General features: G+C 38.9%; 1 protein-coding gene across 2 annotated transcripts; it reads left to right on the plus strand.

Annotated features, from left to right (window-relative positions):
- Window positions 1-807: 807 nt before the first annotated feature.
- On the plus strand, window positions 808-12,725 carry lnpep (leucyl/cystinyl aminopeptidase). 2 transcript variants are annotated; one of them, XM_068310794.1, is made up of 22 exons: window positions 808-1,257; window positions 3,017-3,111; window positions 3,408-3,610; window positions 3,909-4,020; window positions 4,149-4,406; window positions 4,560-4,750; window positions 4,854-4,992; window positions 5,703-5,837; window positions 5,936-6,056; window positions 6,153-6,304; window positions 6,396-6,509; window positions 6,611-6,742; window positions 6,918-7,052; window positions 7,471-7,631; window positions 7,765-7,853; window positions 7,949-8,132; window positions 8,281-8,437; window positions 8,698-8,882; window positions 9,077-9,238; window positions 9,995-10,135; window positions 10,247-10,328; window positions 10,474-12,725. In XM_068310794.1, the coding sequence occupies exons 1-22, from the start codon at window positions 1,230-1,232 to the stop codon at window positions 10,603-10,605; spliced, it is 3,108 nt and encodes a 1,035-aa protein (XP_068166895.1). In that variant the 5' UTR covers window positions 808-1,229; the 3' UTR covers window positions 10,606-12,725. The 2 variants fall into 2 exon arrangements, with proteins under 2 accessions (XP_068166895.1, XP_068166896.1); XM_068310795.1 differs by lacking the exon at window positions 3,017-3,111.
- The last annotated feature ends 732 nt before the right edge of the window (window positions 12,726-13,457 follow it).

Here is a 13,457-nt window from a genome sequence, read left to right on the forward strand (position 1 = left end):
TAACATAAGGAAAACACCAGCTCCCCGTGACCTGGTACTGCGGATGAAGTGGCAGTAAATGAATGAATGAATGAATGAATGAATGAATGAATGAATGAATGAATGAATGAATGAATGAATGAATGAATGAATGAATGAACGTTGATGGTTTTCTTCTCTGTTGTGAAATCGCGGTTAGCGTTAAAGAGATTACCGCCCCCTACACTTCAGACGGTATATGAACAGATGGTTCATATGAAGGTTCAAATATGAAAAATCTCCCTCAAAATAAAAATAGCAAGAATTTTTTAACTAAAATAAATAAAGTTAATCCCAGCATTTTACAAAAAAACTGCATCAGTTCCTTTTATTTTTGTTGTTGTTGTTGTTGTTGTTGTTGTTTTGCATCACAAGCATATACAGTACAGTACAGTACAAGTTAGTACTTATCACAAGTATGATTATAAGGGTGTTATATGAAAGGCCTTGATTTACCTAACTGTTTACTCAAATGTTTTTTTTTTAGAAAATGTGTAATATGATGTACATCTTCACAATTACATCTGTCCATTTGTGAAAAGTTTCTAAGAAATATTTGAAAAAAATCTGTTGACTGCGATGTTTAGATAGCATATTTATCATTTGTCAGTTTACCATTCACACTGAATATTGGGCAACTTTGAGCTGTAGGTTTAACATATGCAGAATCAATGTAAAACAAACGCTATGCTCTTGAAGAGGAGTGGTGGCACACGTCATGGTCCCGCCCCGTGGCGGTAATAACCAATAGAATATCAGTATCGTAATTTGACGTGTGGATGTCAACAACTGGTCAGGCAGGAAGGAAAGTAGCGTTTGTTTTTTCCCCCCCAGTTAAAGTAGCGATACAACAATGATATTTGTTGTACTGTAGCTCAAGATTTGAGTTTTCTGATAACTTTAGCTTTTTAGCGTTTATTTTACGAACAACAATGTATTATAAAGTTATTAAAATAAGCGTACGTTAGCCAAGTGGATGTCTTTCCATCATTTTAAATTGTCTGAAGTTGGCTAGTCCCAGGTTAGCATCTACGCAGCTGTCGTCAGTACAGTGCTCTGCGGCTGCTGTTGTTTGTGAGCCTGTGATAGATAGCCTGTTGTGCGTTGTGGTGACCTGCGAGAGAAGAAAAACATCACGTCTGTTCATCCGCTGTTAAACACGTAGAAACATCCCAAGTTTGGACTCGAAACGCAGTTGGAAATAGCACATCATGGATCCATTTGACAACAACAGCACAGGTAAGGATCGGACAGTTTAGTTATGATAAAATCAAGCTAACAGCAGCAGGCCAGCTAGTAACTAACGCATTAGCAGCATGCTTACTGGGAGTGACATTCACCCGAGGACACATACAGTAGTTTGAGGAGGCGGCTGGACTTTTGATAAGCAAATGGAAAGCTAAATTGTATTCCGAATTATTTGAGAATTATTTTTTTTTAGTTTAAATTTCTCCGAAGCTGATATAAACTCAGCCCCCCTGGTCAGCCATGTAGTGTAATGATAGCTGGAAACAACAGTCTTGTTTTACTTAAGTAAATTGAAACTACTCACAATATATTTAAAATATGCGAAACAGTGGCCCTGATGGCGCTTTTGACAAGAATCATGGTAACTGTTTGACACCGCTCGCAAGTACAAAGTTGTAACACAACCGCACTGTTTGTCCAGTTGGTGCTTGTTGGTTTGATATGGATGGCTGTTGCATTGTGTGCTGAGATAATAGGTCGTGTTTAGCTCAGGCAGCCAAGAGCCAAACTGTTTTACTGCCTCCTGTATAGACCGAAAGCCATGGGAGTGTTATTAAAACAAACAGAATGATCATATTTCTTTCACACACTCCACCATCCCTACCAGGAAACATAATTACTGAATCAAATCTTTGCGCTCAGTTGTTGTGACTGGTTTTTCTGGTGTCACTCAAAATCACATTTCAGGAACACATTTATAGAACATAAACTATGCCTGATTTATTTTTAATTTTTTTTTGTAGCGACCAGCCATCCAGAATCAGTACTCTGTTTCTGGGTAGTGTTTGTTCTATCACTGCCTACCTAACTTAAATTAAGTTGTGAATGCATTTGTCAAACCAAGACACATGCTCTATAGGGAGCGGCTGTTGCAAGTTTTGTCTGAACAAGAAGAGACACACTTGATGAGGAGTTGTTGATGATTCATATTTGATATGAATACAACTTTATTGTAGTCCTGATGATAGCATTATCAAAAAAGTTTTCATCTTAATATCTCTACAGTATCCCTCATTTGTTACTGGTGGATATGACAAAGTTTGATTTGTTTTATGGTTCTTATTTTTATCATGTATATTTTGAACAGTACACGTAACACACTGCTTAGTTCTGCACCTATTAATAGACAGTCATACCACAGACAGCGACACGCTGACAACAATGCAGTCTTATTAGCAACAGTTTAAATGAAAGGGTAAGACATTGTACTTAGGTATTTTTTGTTCTATTCTAGGTTAAAACTCACCTTTGCTGTCATTTCTGTGTGAACACTGTGCATTCATTTATTTATTTCTGTCTCTCTGTGCATTTTAATTAAAGCCATCACAATCTGAGACTAAAAATCCATTGTCTTTGGCCACTAAAAGTATCCATGGAATGTGAGGTAAAATAGGAGACATGCTTTGCGAAGCGATTTCATTATTATTAAATTAGGAAGTTGAACATGCTCCTCATTGTTTAAAGAATTACTGAGAAGTAAAATTGCCTTAGAGTTACATTGATTTGCTTTACCCTTTGTCATATTGCTGAAGACACAGGTTAGTGTTTTTAAATTCAGGCTCTAAATTACAGATACTATGCCCATTATCATGTCCATATGTCGAGTGTCTATTTTATTTTCTTCTTATTTTGTGTGCATTTTGTTAGTTGTTTTTTTAGGGGGGCATTGTGATGCAGGAAATACATTTCCTCTTTGGGAGATCTTGACTCCACCATTTCCTCTTCCATTCTCTCTGACTGTGTGTTTTAGAGCGAGCCAACCTGCCGAGGAACATGATTGAGAACAGCATGTTTGAAGAAGAGCCCGATGTTGTGGATTTAGCCAAAGAACCTACTGCATTTCCAGTATGCTCATGTTATCTTATACATGCTACCTACAACTGTATATTGAAGACCAGCCAAACCCTTTATCAGAATACAAACATACCCTATCATAAATCTTTATAAACCAAGTCTTGCAAACCTTGGGTGTGTTTTCCAGTCTCCACTGCTTTTGACCTCCATCATTGTCTGCCACTTATAACATAGTGCCTTGCCCAAACTAATTTACCTGTGAAGGCAAACCAGTTAATTTAAATTTGGGAAACGTATGTCAATTTAACTGGATTAATAACAGCGTGCACTTTACTTACTTTTTCTAGACGTTTCCTAGTCTCGACCCAGAAGATGTGACGTATGAGCCTCGCAGCTCACGGCTGCTTGTGCGAGGCTTGGGAGAGAATGACATGGATGAGGATGAAGAGGATTGCGAGTCTTCAGCCCGTCTGTTGGGCATGTCTTTCATGAACCGCAGCTCTGCTCATAGATCCACATCTTCCCCTTACACCAGACAGTCCCCTCCCAGGTAATATGCTGACTGAAGACATCATCATCTGAGAGCTGTGAAGTATTCTTCCATAAAGCAATCTTTTACCAAACAAGCCATGTGTCTCTGCATTTTATTCTAGTATAGTAATTGTATATTAAGCAAGACACTTTTGTGCAGCATAAAAGTGACTCATATGATTCAGTTTCCCAACTATTTACAGCTGGAGATGCATTGAAAATGGTGATAGTCTGATGGGCTGCCTCCCATAGCACCATCATCCACGTCTTGCATTTGTGAATTTGTCACAGTGATTAATGCTAATCTCTATTTGCAGGTCGTGCCCACGACCCTCAACCCGCACCACAGTTGTTTGTGTATTGTTCTTGGTGATAGTGGCATCTATGACCATGGTATTGTATTTCTTACCTGGTTGCACCTTTACTAAGGTAAGACAAATATTCAGTAATTATGTGGGTTTTGTGACTGTATGTGAATAATGTAACACAAGTCTTTCAATAGACCATTTCCGTGTTTAATTACTCTGTCATAAACTTGCCCCTCTATCTTCCTGTAGACGGGCTGTGTTAAGCCAAATAAGACCACTCCATCGGAGCCAGTCTACCCTGTCTCCACAAATGGTGAACTTTTTCCATGGGCACAGTACCGGCTGCCTCGTAGCATCCGTCCTCTCAGCTACGACCTCGACTTGAACCCCAAGCTTGAAGACATGACCTTCTCTGGCCGCACTCTTATCAAAATGTCTGTGCTTCACAACACCAAACGCATTGTCCTGCACAGTGCTAGTCTCAACATTTCCAAAGCAACCTTCAAGGTGGGATTGGAAGGGAATCGTTTGCTTATGAAGAATTTTGATTATTTAGCTTTCATTCTGCAACATGCATGACTACATGTGCATGGGTGTGGATAAAAAAAAAAGAACAACGAAACATTTTGCTGTCTTTTCACTTGTACTTTTTTTTTCCAGCTAGGTAATGGGGAGGCCAAAGATGTGACCATACTGGAGTACAAACCCAGACAGCAGATAGCTGTCAAGTTCTCTGATGAGCTGAAGGCAGGCCAGTTCTGTGTTCTGACCTTGGATTATTCAGCCAGCCTCTCACACAGCTATAGTGGTTTCTACAACAGCTCCTACAGTGACAAAGATGGACAAAGACGGTACATGAGATTAATTTGCTTTGGTGGAAGTGAAGCTGAAGGTTATGTTGTTGAGTCAAGATGAAAATATATGATTGTATCGTCATATTCCTCCTTTGTGCAGGGTCTTAGCTGCAACCCAGTTTGAGCCGTTGTCAGCCAGGAAAGCCTTTCCATGCTTCGATGAACCAGACTTTAAAGCCACCTTTGTGATTAAGATCACCAGAAAACCAAACTACATGGCTCTTTCCAACATGCCTTTGGTATTATCATTTTGATTAAGTTACAGTTATTTCTACAATATGATAACACTCCACCTTGATTGCTAAAAGGGTCAGCAAAAGTTTTTTGGTTTCCATCTAGAATGTACAGAGACTGATTTAGGGGCCGATGATAATTGACAACTATGGTTGAGATTCAAAACTAAAAGTTTTAGTTTCAGCATCAGTTTCATTTTACAGTCATTATTTAAACATATCAAAATGTCAAAGTACAATTAATTAAGTGACTCAAACAGGTTTTGTCATTATGTATGATGTAAATGATTACTAGCTTCAGACTGATAGTATACTAAATAAAATAGGATTCTCTGCAATTCACTCTGGACAATTCACCTGTTCATTGCAGGGTCATACGTAGAATGACAAAGAACCGTTCTCACTCACATTCATGCTCATGGTCAATTTAGAGTCATCAGTTCTCCTACATTTAGTATTTTATGGTGATGGGGGAAGGCATATCTGTCTGCAACCCCACACAGAAAAGTCTCAGATGGATTTGAACCCAAGACCTCCTTACCCACTGAGCCGCTGTAAGCTTGTAACCGTGACAAAGCTAGCACATCATGAATTGTGTTTTTGCTCACAGTTTTTGTACTTTCCAGAAGTCAGAGAAAATGCCACATTGGGTTTAGTCAAGAGGGTACTTTCATCATTACTTGGTATGAATCTCAGCCTCATTCTGTATTTTGCAGGCTAAAATCACACAACTTCCCAATGGCCTCATGAAGGATGAGTTTGAAAAGACCAGTGTCAACATGAGCACCTATCTGGTGGCCTTCATTGTTGCAAACTTCACCCCTATCAGCAAAAATGTGTCTGAAACTTTGGTAGGTCTGATGCAAATGTGATGCTGTCACTGCAGGCTGTACATGTATTTTTTAAGTCTCGTCACGTATTAATACTGTAATATATCTGTGTGTTTCAGGTGTCCGTGTACTCTGTACCAGAGAAAACGGAGCACACTGACTATGCTTTGGACACAGCCTCCAAGCTGTTAGAGTTCTACAATGGTTTTTTTGAAATTAACTACCCTCTCAAAAAATTAGGTGAGTACACAGAGGCACTTGCAAGTTGTTCGTCTTCCAGTTATTGATTGTGTTCACCCCTCTGTTCACACCGTGACATGAATTCTCGCTCATCAGACCTGGTAGCCATCCCAGACTTCCTGGCAGGAGCCATGGAAAACTGGGGCCTCATCACTTTCAGAGAGACCAGCCTGCTGGTTGACAAACTGTCGTCTCCTCTGGAAAAACAAGTAGTTGCCTCGGTCGTAGCACATGAGCTGGCCCATCAGGTACATATGTCAAACATTTTGTGTTTGAAAGTGTCAGAGATATTGGATATTTTGCCCTCAGGTCTAATCTGCCTTTAATGTTGTTTCCCAGTGGTTTGGGAACCTGGTAACTATGAGCTGGTGGAATGATCTGTGGCTCAATGAAGGCTTTGCCACTTACATGCAGTACACGTCACTTCAGGCAGTGTTTCCTCAGCTGGATATTGTAAGTTCATACTTATGGGTCTGGGTTACTCTAGTATAATTTGGAGCAGATAGTGTGTGTTTCACATCATCCCGGCAATATATTTGTTTGTTTGTTTGCAGGGTAATTTATTCTTAGCAGTGCGGTTCAGAGCTTTGGACAAAGATGCATTAAACTCCTCTCATGCTGTGTCTACAAACGTTAATACACCTGAACAGGTGGAAGAGATGTTTGACTCTGTCTCGTATGAAAAGGTACATTTTAATAAGTGGTCTATGTTATACCTGTATGTATAAGTATAAATGACATTTATATGAATGTACTTCCACATCTATTTGCTTATCCTGGGGACATCACATTGGTTATTAATATAGCTGTGCTCTGTTATGTTTAAATTCTGATCATGATTTACTATTGTGCTTCCTCTAGGGGGCATCTATTCTCCTTATGCTGAATGCCTTCCTTCCAGGAGACCAACAGTTCAGGAAGGGTATCATTCGGTACCTAAGACAGTTCACTGGATTGAACACAAATACTGACGACTTGTGGAACAGCCTTACTCAGGTGTGTGTATGTGTGCGTGCATGCATAGTATTTGGTTTTGGTTGGAAATACTTAATGACATGGCCAGAGCCTCAGCTTAGCAGTAGTGTGCCAGCTCATTATGTTTTACTGCTGACCCGAGTATTAACTTATTTAGATGGGCTTAGTTTCCTTCCTCTGGTAATTTGTTAAATGACACCTGCCCAAAAAGTTATTTAAAAGACAAATTATGAAGTTACTTTTTCGATGTCAAAGGCCAGTAACCACTCAGAGATTGTTGATATGTGTATCATTTGTTGTTTAGATTGTAATTCATTGACATCCCTGTTAATAGATGAAAAATATAAGGTTAAACTGACATTTATCTCAATCTATTCAGAAAGATCAATGGACATGTAATTGGATGGCACTGACTCTGGATTTGTTCTTTTGTCCTCAGGTGGATGTCTCCACACAGCACTTGAATGTATCAGAGATGATGACTTCATGGACGTCACAGAAAGGCTTCCCATTGGTCACTGTAACCCACAAGGGAGATGAGGTCACTGTCACACAGGAGCACTTCCTTCTCACGTCCGACAATGCCACACACACTTCTAGGTGGGTTGTACGTACACACACACACACACACACACACACACACACACACACACACACACACACACACACACAAAGACAGAATGAGAGAGCTCTTCTTCTCACTACAACGCTGTGTATTCTGCACTCTGTCCAGCTTGTGGCATATCCCAGTGACGTATGTAAACGACAGCTGTAGTTTGGCCCCTGAGTGTAAACAGGTGTTCACTCTGAAGACCGAGTCAGGTAAAACATAGTGTAGACCAATGTCACGTTTTATAGTCTTGTTACCAGTGTTGATGAATTTTTTTGTGTATGTGTGTGTTAATGTGTGTTTTCAGGTTCCTTCAAGCAGCCAGAAAGTGTAAAGTGGTTGAAGATGAACTACAAAAACACAGGTTTCTACATTGTCCACTATGGAGACGAGGGATGGAATGCAATCGGACAAGCTTTGTCCAATAATGTCAGTGTTCTGACACAAGAGGACCGTGCTTCACTCATACACAACATCTTTGCTCTCTCCAGGTAAAATAGACATCATTGAATGTCAATAACTTAATACACAAGTTTACAGAAATTGTCCAAAAATAGGCCCGTCCCCAGACACACTCAAGATTATTTTCCACTGCCTGTGTTTGACTTTAAAAGGTTTTTATTCTTGTGCTGTTAACAGACTGGGACGTGTGTCCTTTGATCGTGTTCTCAACTTGTTGAACTATATATCCAATGAAACTGAGACTTCCCCTGTGACAGAGGCTTTGTTACAGCTTAACAATATCCTCCAACTGCTTGACAAAAGACAGGAGCAAATTCTAGTGGCCCGTATGAAGGTACAGTTTTACACAATATGGTTAAGAAGTCTGCGTCACAATGCAGATTATTGATTGATATATACTAAGCTTGCTAGTATTAGGTAAATAAGTTGACCCGCACGATTTATTGAAATTTACTGAGATCAATTTTGAACTTCAAAATTAATAAAATCATAAGATTGCTTTTTGAAAATACTATACTATGTTTAAGATTACTTATCAATGTGAACTATTGTTTCCTGTGTAAGAATTTAACTATATTTCTTTCCTTGCGGCAGAATTATATCTTGCAAAAGTTTGGTTCTCTGATGAATAAACAGACATGGGAAGAGGAGGAGAATGTGTCCAAGCAGGAGCTGCGCTCAGCCCTGCTGGAGACAGCCTGCAGTCTGAATGAAGAAAACTGTGTTCAGCGTGCCAAGGCCCTGTTCAAACAGTATGTGGACTCTAATGGGACCTCACGGTACGTCTGAAACAAAAAAAAGCATTTTATTATTTTAGCTGCTTCTCTGGCACGTTATCTCAACAGGTTGAGAGCAGCATCCTAGAAACAGAAACCATCTTTAGAAGGGATGTTGGGTCAGAAATTCAGATTGTAGGAAGTAAAGTGACAGTTTGTGCACTAGTAGCTCTAAATATGTTTGCATATTCCTTTAGGATCCCAGGTGATCTGCAGCAAACTGTATTCAACGTGGCTGCTCAGTCAAATGACGATTGGGAGACTTTGCTCACAGCGTATGGACAAGTTAACTATAATGCAGAGAAGCGCAAAATGCTGCGAGGCCTGGCCTCTACTCATGACGCACGGCGTATAGTATCGTAAGTATTGTGTTTGTGTGCCTCTGTCCAGGATCAATCTTCAACGTCTCATCTCCCTCAGTGAAAGCCTCTACATTATGTAAATCTGAAGTCAATATAATTTTAAAAACTGAAAGAAGGAATTAAATAATAAAATTTAAACATACCTTGAAACCAGTGCATAAAAAAGCAGTAATGTTTACATTTTTAAAAGATTTTACTTTACATCACGTTCATCAAGAGGCAACACAATGACAGTAATTAACCTATTATGTTCTTAACATGAGCCAGACGCTGTATGCACCGAAACAACACAAACTAAAACATCCAAACCAGAAACTTCCTGTTGATTCAAGTCAAGTAACAGATAATTTTGTGTGACACACTGTTGCTACCACAGATTTGTCAGTATCTACTGATACTGACCTATAATCATGCGAATCACAAAATATAAAATTTTATTGTATTATTTTACATACATCTTTATATATCAAATATATCTGTGTGATAATTTCCCTTTAAGTTTAGTTGAAAAAATTTTTTTTTCTATTACTGCATTGTGATTAGAGTTCAGAGCAAATCATAGAAAGCATTTTGCTCTTCTGAATCTAAGTAGTCTATGGATCTTTCATTTCCTTAACCTTTGTAATATCACATTGATTAAAAATCTTGACGGACATGCTATTCTCAGTGGAAGGCACTAGAATAATGTGTTTAGTGTCGGTGTTGTGTAAGCACTAAGGGGTATTTTAACAAAGCCTTTTACTGCCTGTCTAGAATTCTGCTGTTAAGTCTGAGTGGAGACATCATCCAAACGCAGGAGCTGCCTTTGGTCATTTACACTCTGTGCAAAGAAATACCAGGCTACTTATTTGCCTGGGATTTTGTACAAGAGCACTGGGACAAGCTCATAGAGAAGTAAGTGGTCTTTGCCACATAGTGTCATACCCACTACAGTTTAAGAGTACTTCTCATTAAAAGAAAAAGATGAACTGTCATCTTTTCTTTTGTTGTTGTTGTCTGTTTTAGGTTCCCTGTGGGCTCCTTTCCCCTTCAGGCAATCATCAAGTCTACAACCTCCCAGTTCTCAACACAGGCGCACTTTGATCAAGTATGACCTTTTTTTGTTGTATAAAATTTTTTGCTGCAGTATATTTTAGGGTTTGTGTACTTTTGTTGCATCCTGTTCACAGGATGCTTCAGTGTCACGTCCGATGTGGCTCTCACCTGTAGTGGGTGATCTTTGTGTTTTGCAGGTGCAGTGTTTCTTCTCAGGTCTGAAGGAGCGTGGCTCTCAGATGAGGAGCGTGCAAGAGGCTCTGGAGACCATCAGATTGAACCAGCGCTGGATGAACAAGAACCTGTCTGTTCTTCGAAAATTGCTTTAACACAGTTAAAGACAGCTGGTGTGTGTCGTCACGACAACAGCAGTGTTTGCACTATTGCAGGACTCTTAACTCCCTTTATCCAGACAAGAGTACTGATCAAAGACTGAGTTTGGGCTCTGCCTGGGTTGACAGGTTGGTCCTGTGTAGTCGTAGTCACAGTTAGCTCAGGGTAGCTCTGGATGTGTGTCTGACAGGGGGTTGTGGGATGCAAACACACACTCCTCACACTTGATGCTGTTGACCAAACCTCTCCTCTGCAGCCCCCTTGTAAACCTCATACCTGAGCAGACAATCACCCACACTCCTTTAACTCAGCCTGATCTCCTGCACGCAACTGTATGAACGGCGTAACGGAATGTATGAAAGTATGAAGAATGTCAAAGTCAGTCACAATCTACGTTTGTATCATTGGTCAGCACAGGGCTTCATGTCCATCGGGTGTTTGAAGATGCAGCTGTCAGGGATTCTTTAGTGACGAGAAGTTAAAGTTATTGCTATTTGAAGAACTGAATTAGTATTAGAACTAAATAACATTTTGTCACTGTGTTATAAAAATCTGTGTAAAAATAGTCTCTGTCGAGTTCTACCACAACATCAGTTGTTTGGCTAATGGATAGCATAATGATTAGTTGGTTGGTTTATGGATAGCTTATTGTACTGAACTTTTGTTGGCATCATTTGAATGTACTGAAAACCCTTCCCACCGTGTACCTTTGATGGTTTACTGCCCGACAGTGCAACATGGATTTGTCTTCAATGAGAACAGGCAGTCCACACTGGAGCCTTGATAACCCTTTTTCTTTCTTTCTGAAGAACTCACTTTAGGTCTGAGGAACATTTTTTTCCTATGATTGCTTTTTACCTGCTGTACAATCACTGTACAGAATTTTCTTGCGCTTGTAAACTTGTATCTATAATGTAAATATATGCAACCCTTCAGCATTTTCTCTTGCAATTTTGGATGTTTCAAACATTTTAGCTTTTGACATTTTAAAGTTGTGCTATGTACTGTATATATAGTGTAAAGAGGAGATGTATACAATGATCAAGAAAACTTAAATTGTATTTCTTGATTTAGATGACCCTAGTCAAGCCATTTGCTGGTGAATGTTTGTATATTCAAAACGCACTGTGGCCCTTAAAACACAAAGTGGGTAAATGAGCATCTATCTTTGAATTGACTATTTGGATTGACTCCATCATCAGCCATAAAGAAAAAAACCAGAAGGGTACATGAATATTTATCATACAGCCACGTTACTCTTGAAAAGGAAGAACTTAACCAGCTTTATTTTCAAGACTTTATTTAAATAGACTTGTGCACTCATCTTTAGCTTAATGTTAAGTTGTAACTGCCTCTCATTTTACTTTGACACAGCTAACACCGTCACGATGCTCGTATCTCCATTTTAATGATGGCGTCTTCTGAGGTGTCCTGTTTCATTTATTTAGAAATTGTCTGAAGGATATTCACGTTTATTAAGAGTACCAATGTGTGTCACAATGTGATAAAGATGATCAGAATTGAAGCCATCCAGTTGCCTGTAATCAGATTAATCGATCAGCTTTATTAAGCCTCTGGGACTTTAATTTTCTGCCATATTTTTGTGATAAAATATGAAGATGTGTGACGTTGGCTAAAAAAGATAACTCACAGCATCGTTTTAATTATGAAATAGTGAATCAAAGACCTGCTTCCAGTTGTACTAATCATGGTTCACTTCCATTCAAGTTAAACTGAGTCAAGAGCTCATAATTTGCATGCTGGTGCTGAGGAAAGGCACAGCTACAGGAAGTGGAATAAAACCATGATTATTTAGATTAATTAAACCTGTGTGTATCTGCGTCGTGACAGCTTGGCTGTTGTGAAAGAGGTCTATTAGCTTTCAGAGGCAAGAATTGTTGAAGTTTTTCAGGTACAGAGTTGTTGACTAGCCGGTCTGGGAAGTAGATTGTGGAGTACCACATGCACAGTAAACCAAGTCATGTTGTCTTTGTTTTTGCTCTGGGTTTAAATGCTGCAGATGTTTTTGAAACTGTGATGCTGTAGTCATGTTAACAAAAAATAAAGTTTTTTTTGATGCAATGCCTTTTCATTGAATAAAAGTTGCTTTGCTTTCTCTTGTGTTTTTGCCTTCTTTACTTGACTAGAATTCAAAATAGGCTATTACTGGTTTTCTGTTGCTGATCAAATTGAAAGATGTTTTGTTGAGATTGATTTCAGTATTTGAACTGTAGAGATACTTCAAATGTTGTCTGTTAATACTTCTCAAACAGTACCAATGCAAATCAAGCTTTATTAATATTCTTTGGCAGTGTTTCGGCAGTTGTAAGAATTGTATGTTATTGTGTTTTGAAGTATGTCAAAGCAGACGTTTCTTGATTGACCTCAGACCAAGGACATTCACAAATCCCAAACAATGCATGGACAGTTTATTGTGTGCTTGGTTCCGGGTGTGTAGGGGTGGAAGTGAGGCTGCTTTGAGTACTCATTAAAATTATATGGCTTGTGACTTAAAAAAGGGAACAGCACATACAATTTTACAAGCATGTCTGATTAATTTTAAATCTGGCACAAATCATTTTTCTAATAGTAAAATTGTGTAAGCATCTCTCAATTCCATTTTATTTTGTTTCTATTAAATTTCAATATATTAAAGCAGAAATGTTTGATTTGAAATTGTTCATTAATCTTGAAGAAACAGTTCTTTATGACAATAAAGATGAAAAACACTGGAAGCAAAATGTGAGCAGTTTCTTCAGGCATGGTTCCAAAAAAAGCAATGAAAGCAAAACATTTAAATGGCATTTTAGTGTCGAGGCTTGATGGGATACACGGGAAAATGCATTTA

The sequence above is a fragment of the Antennarius striatus genome, chromosome 3 (assembly GCF_040054535.1).
Source record: "Antennarius striatus isolate MH-2024 chromosome 3, ASM4005453v1, whole genome shotgun sequence".
Classification (NCBI taxonomy): Eukaryota; Metazoa; Chordata; class Actinopteri; order Lophiiformes; family Antennariidae; genus Antennarius; species Antennarius striatus.

Bases quoted from the DNA above. Each gene is read 5' to 3' on its own strand.
- lnpep (XM_068310794.1), top strand. From the start codon at position 1,230: ATGGATCCATTTGACAACAACAGCACAG. The intron at 4,407-4,559 runs GTGGGATTGGAA...TTTTTTTTCCAG, and splicing joins TTTCCAAAGCAACCTTCAAG to CTAGGTAATGGGGAGGCCAA. The intron at 8,133-8,280 runs GTAAAATAGACA...TGCTGTTAACAG, and splicing joins AACATCTTTGCTCTCTCCAG to ACTGGGACGTGTGTCCTTTG.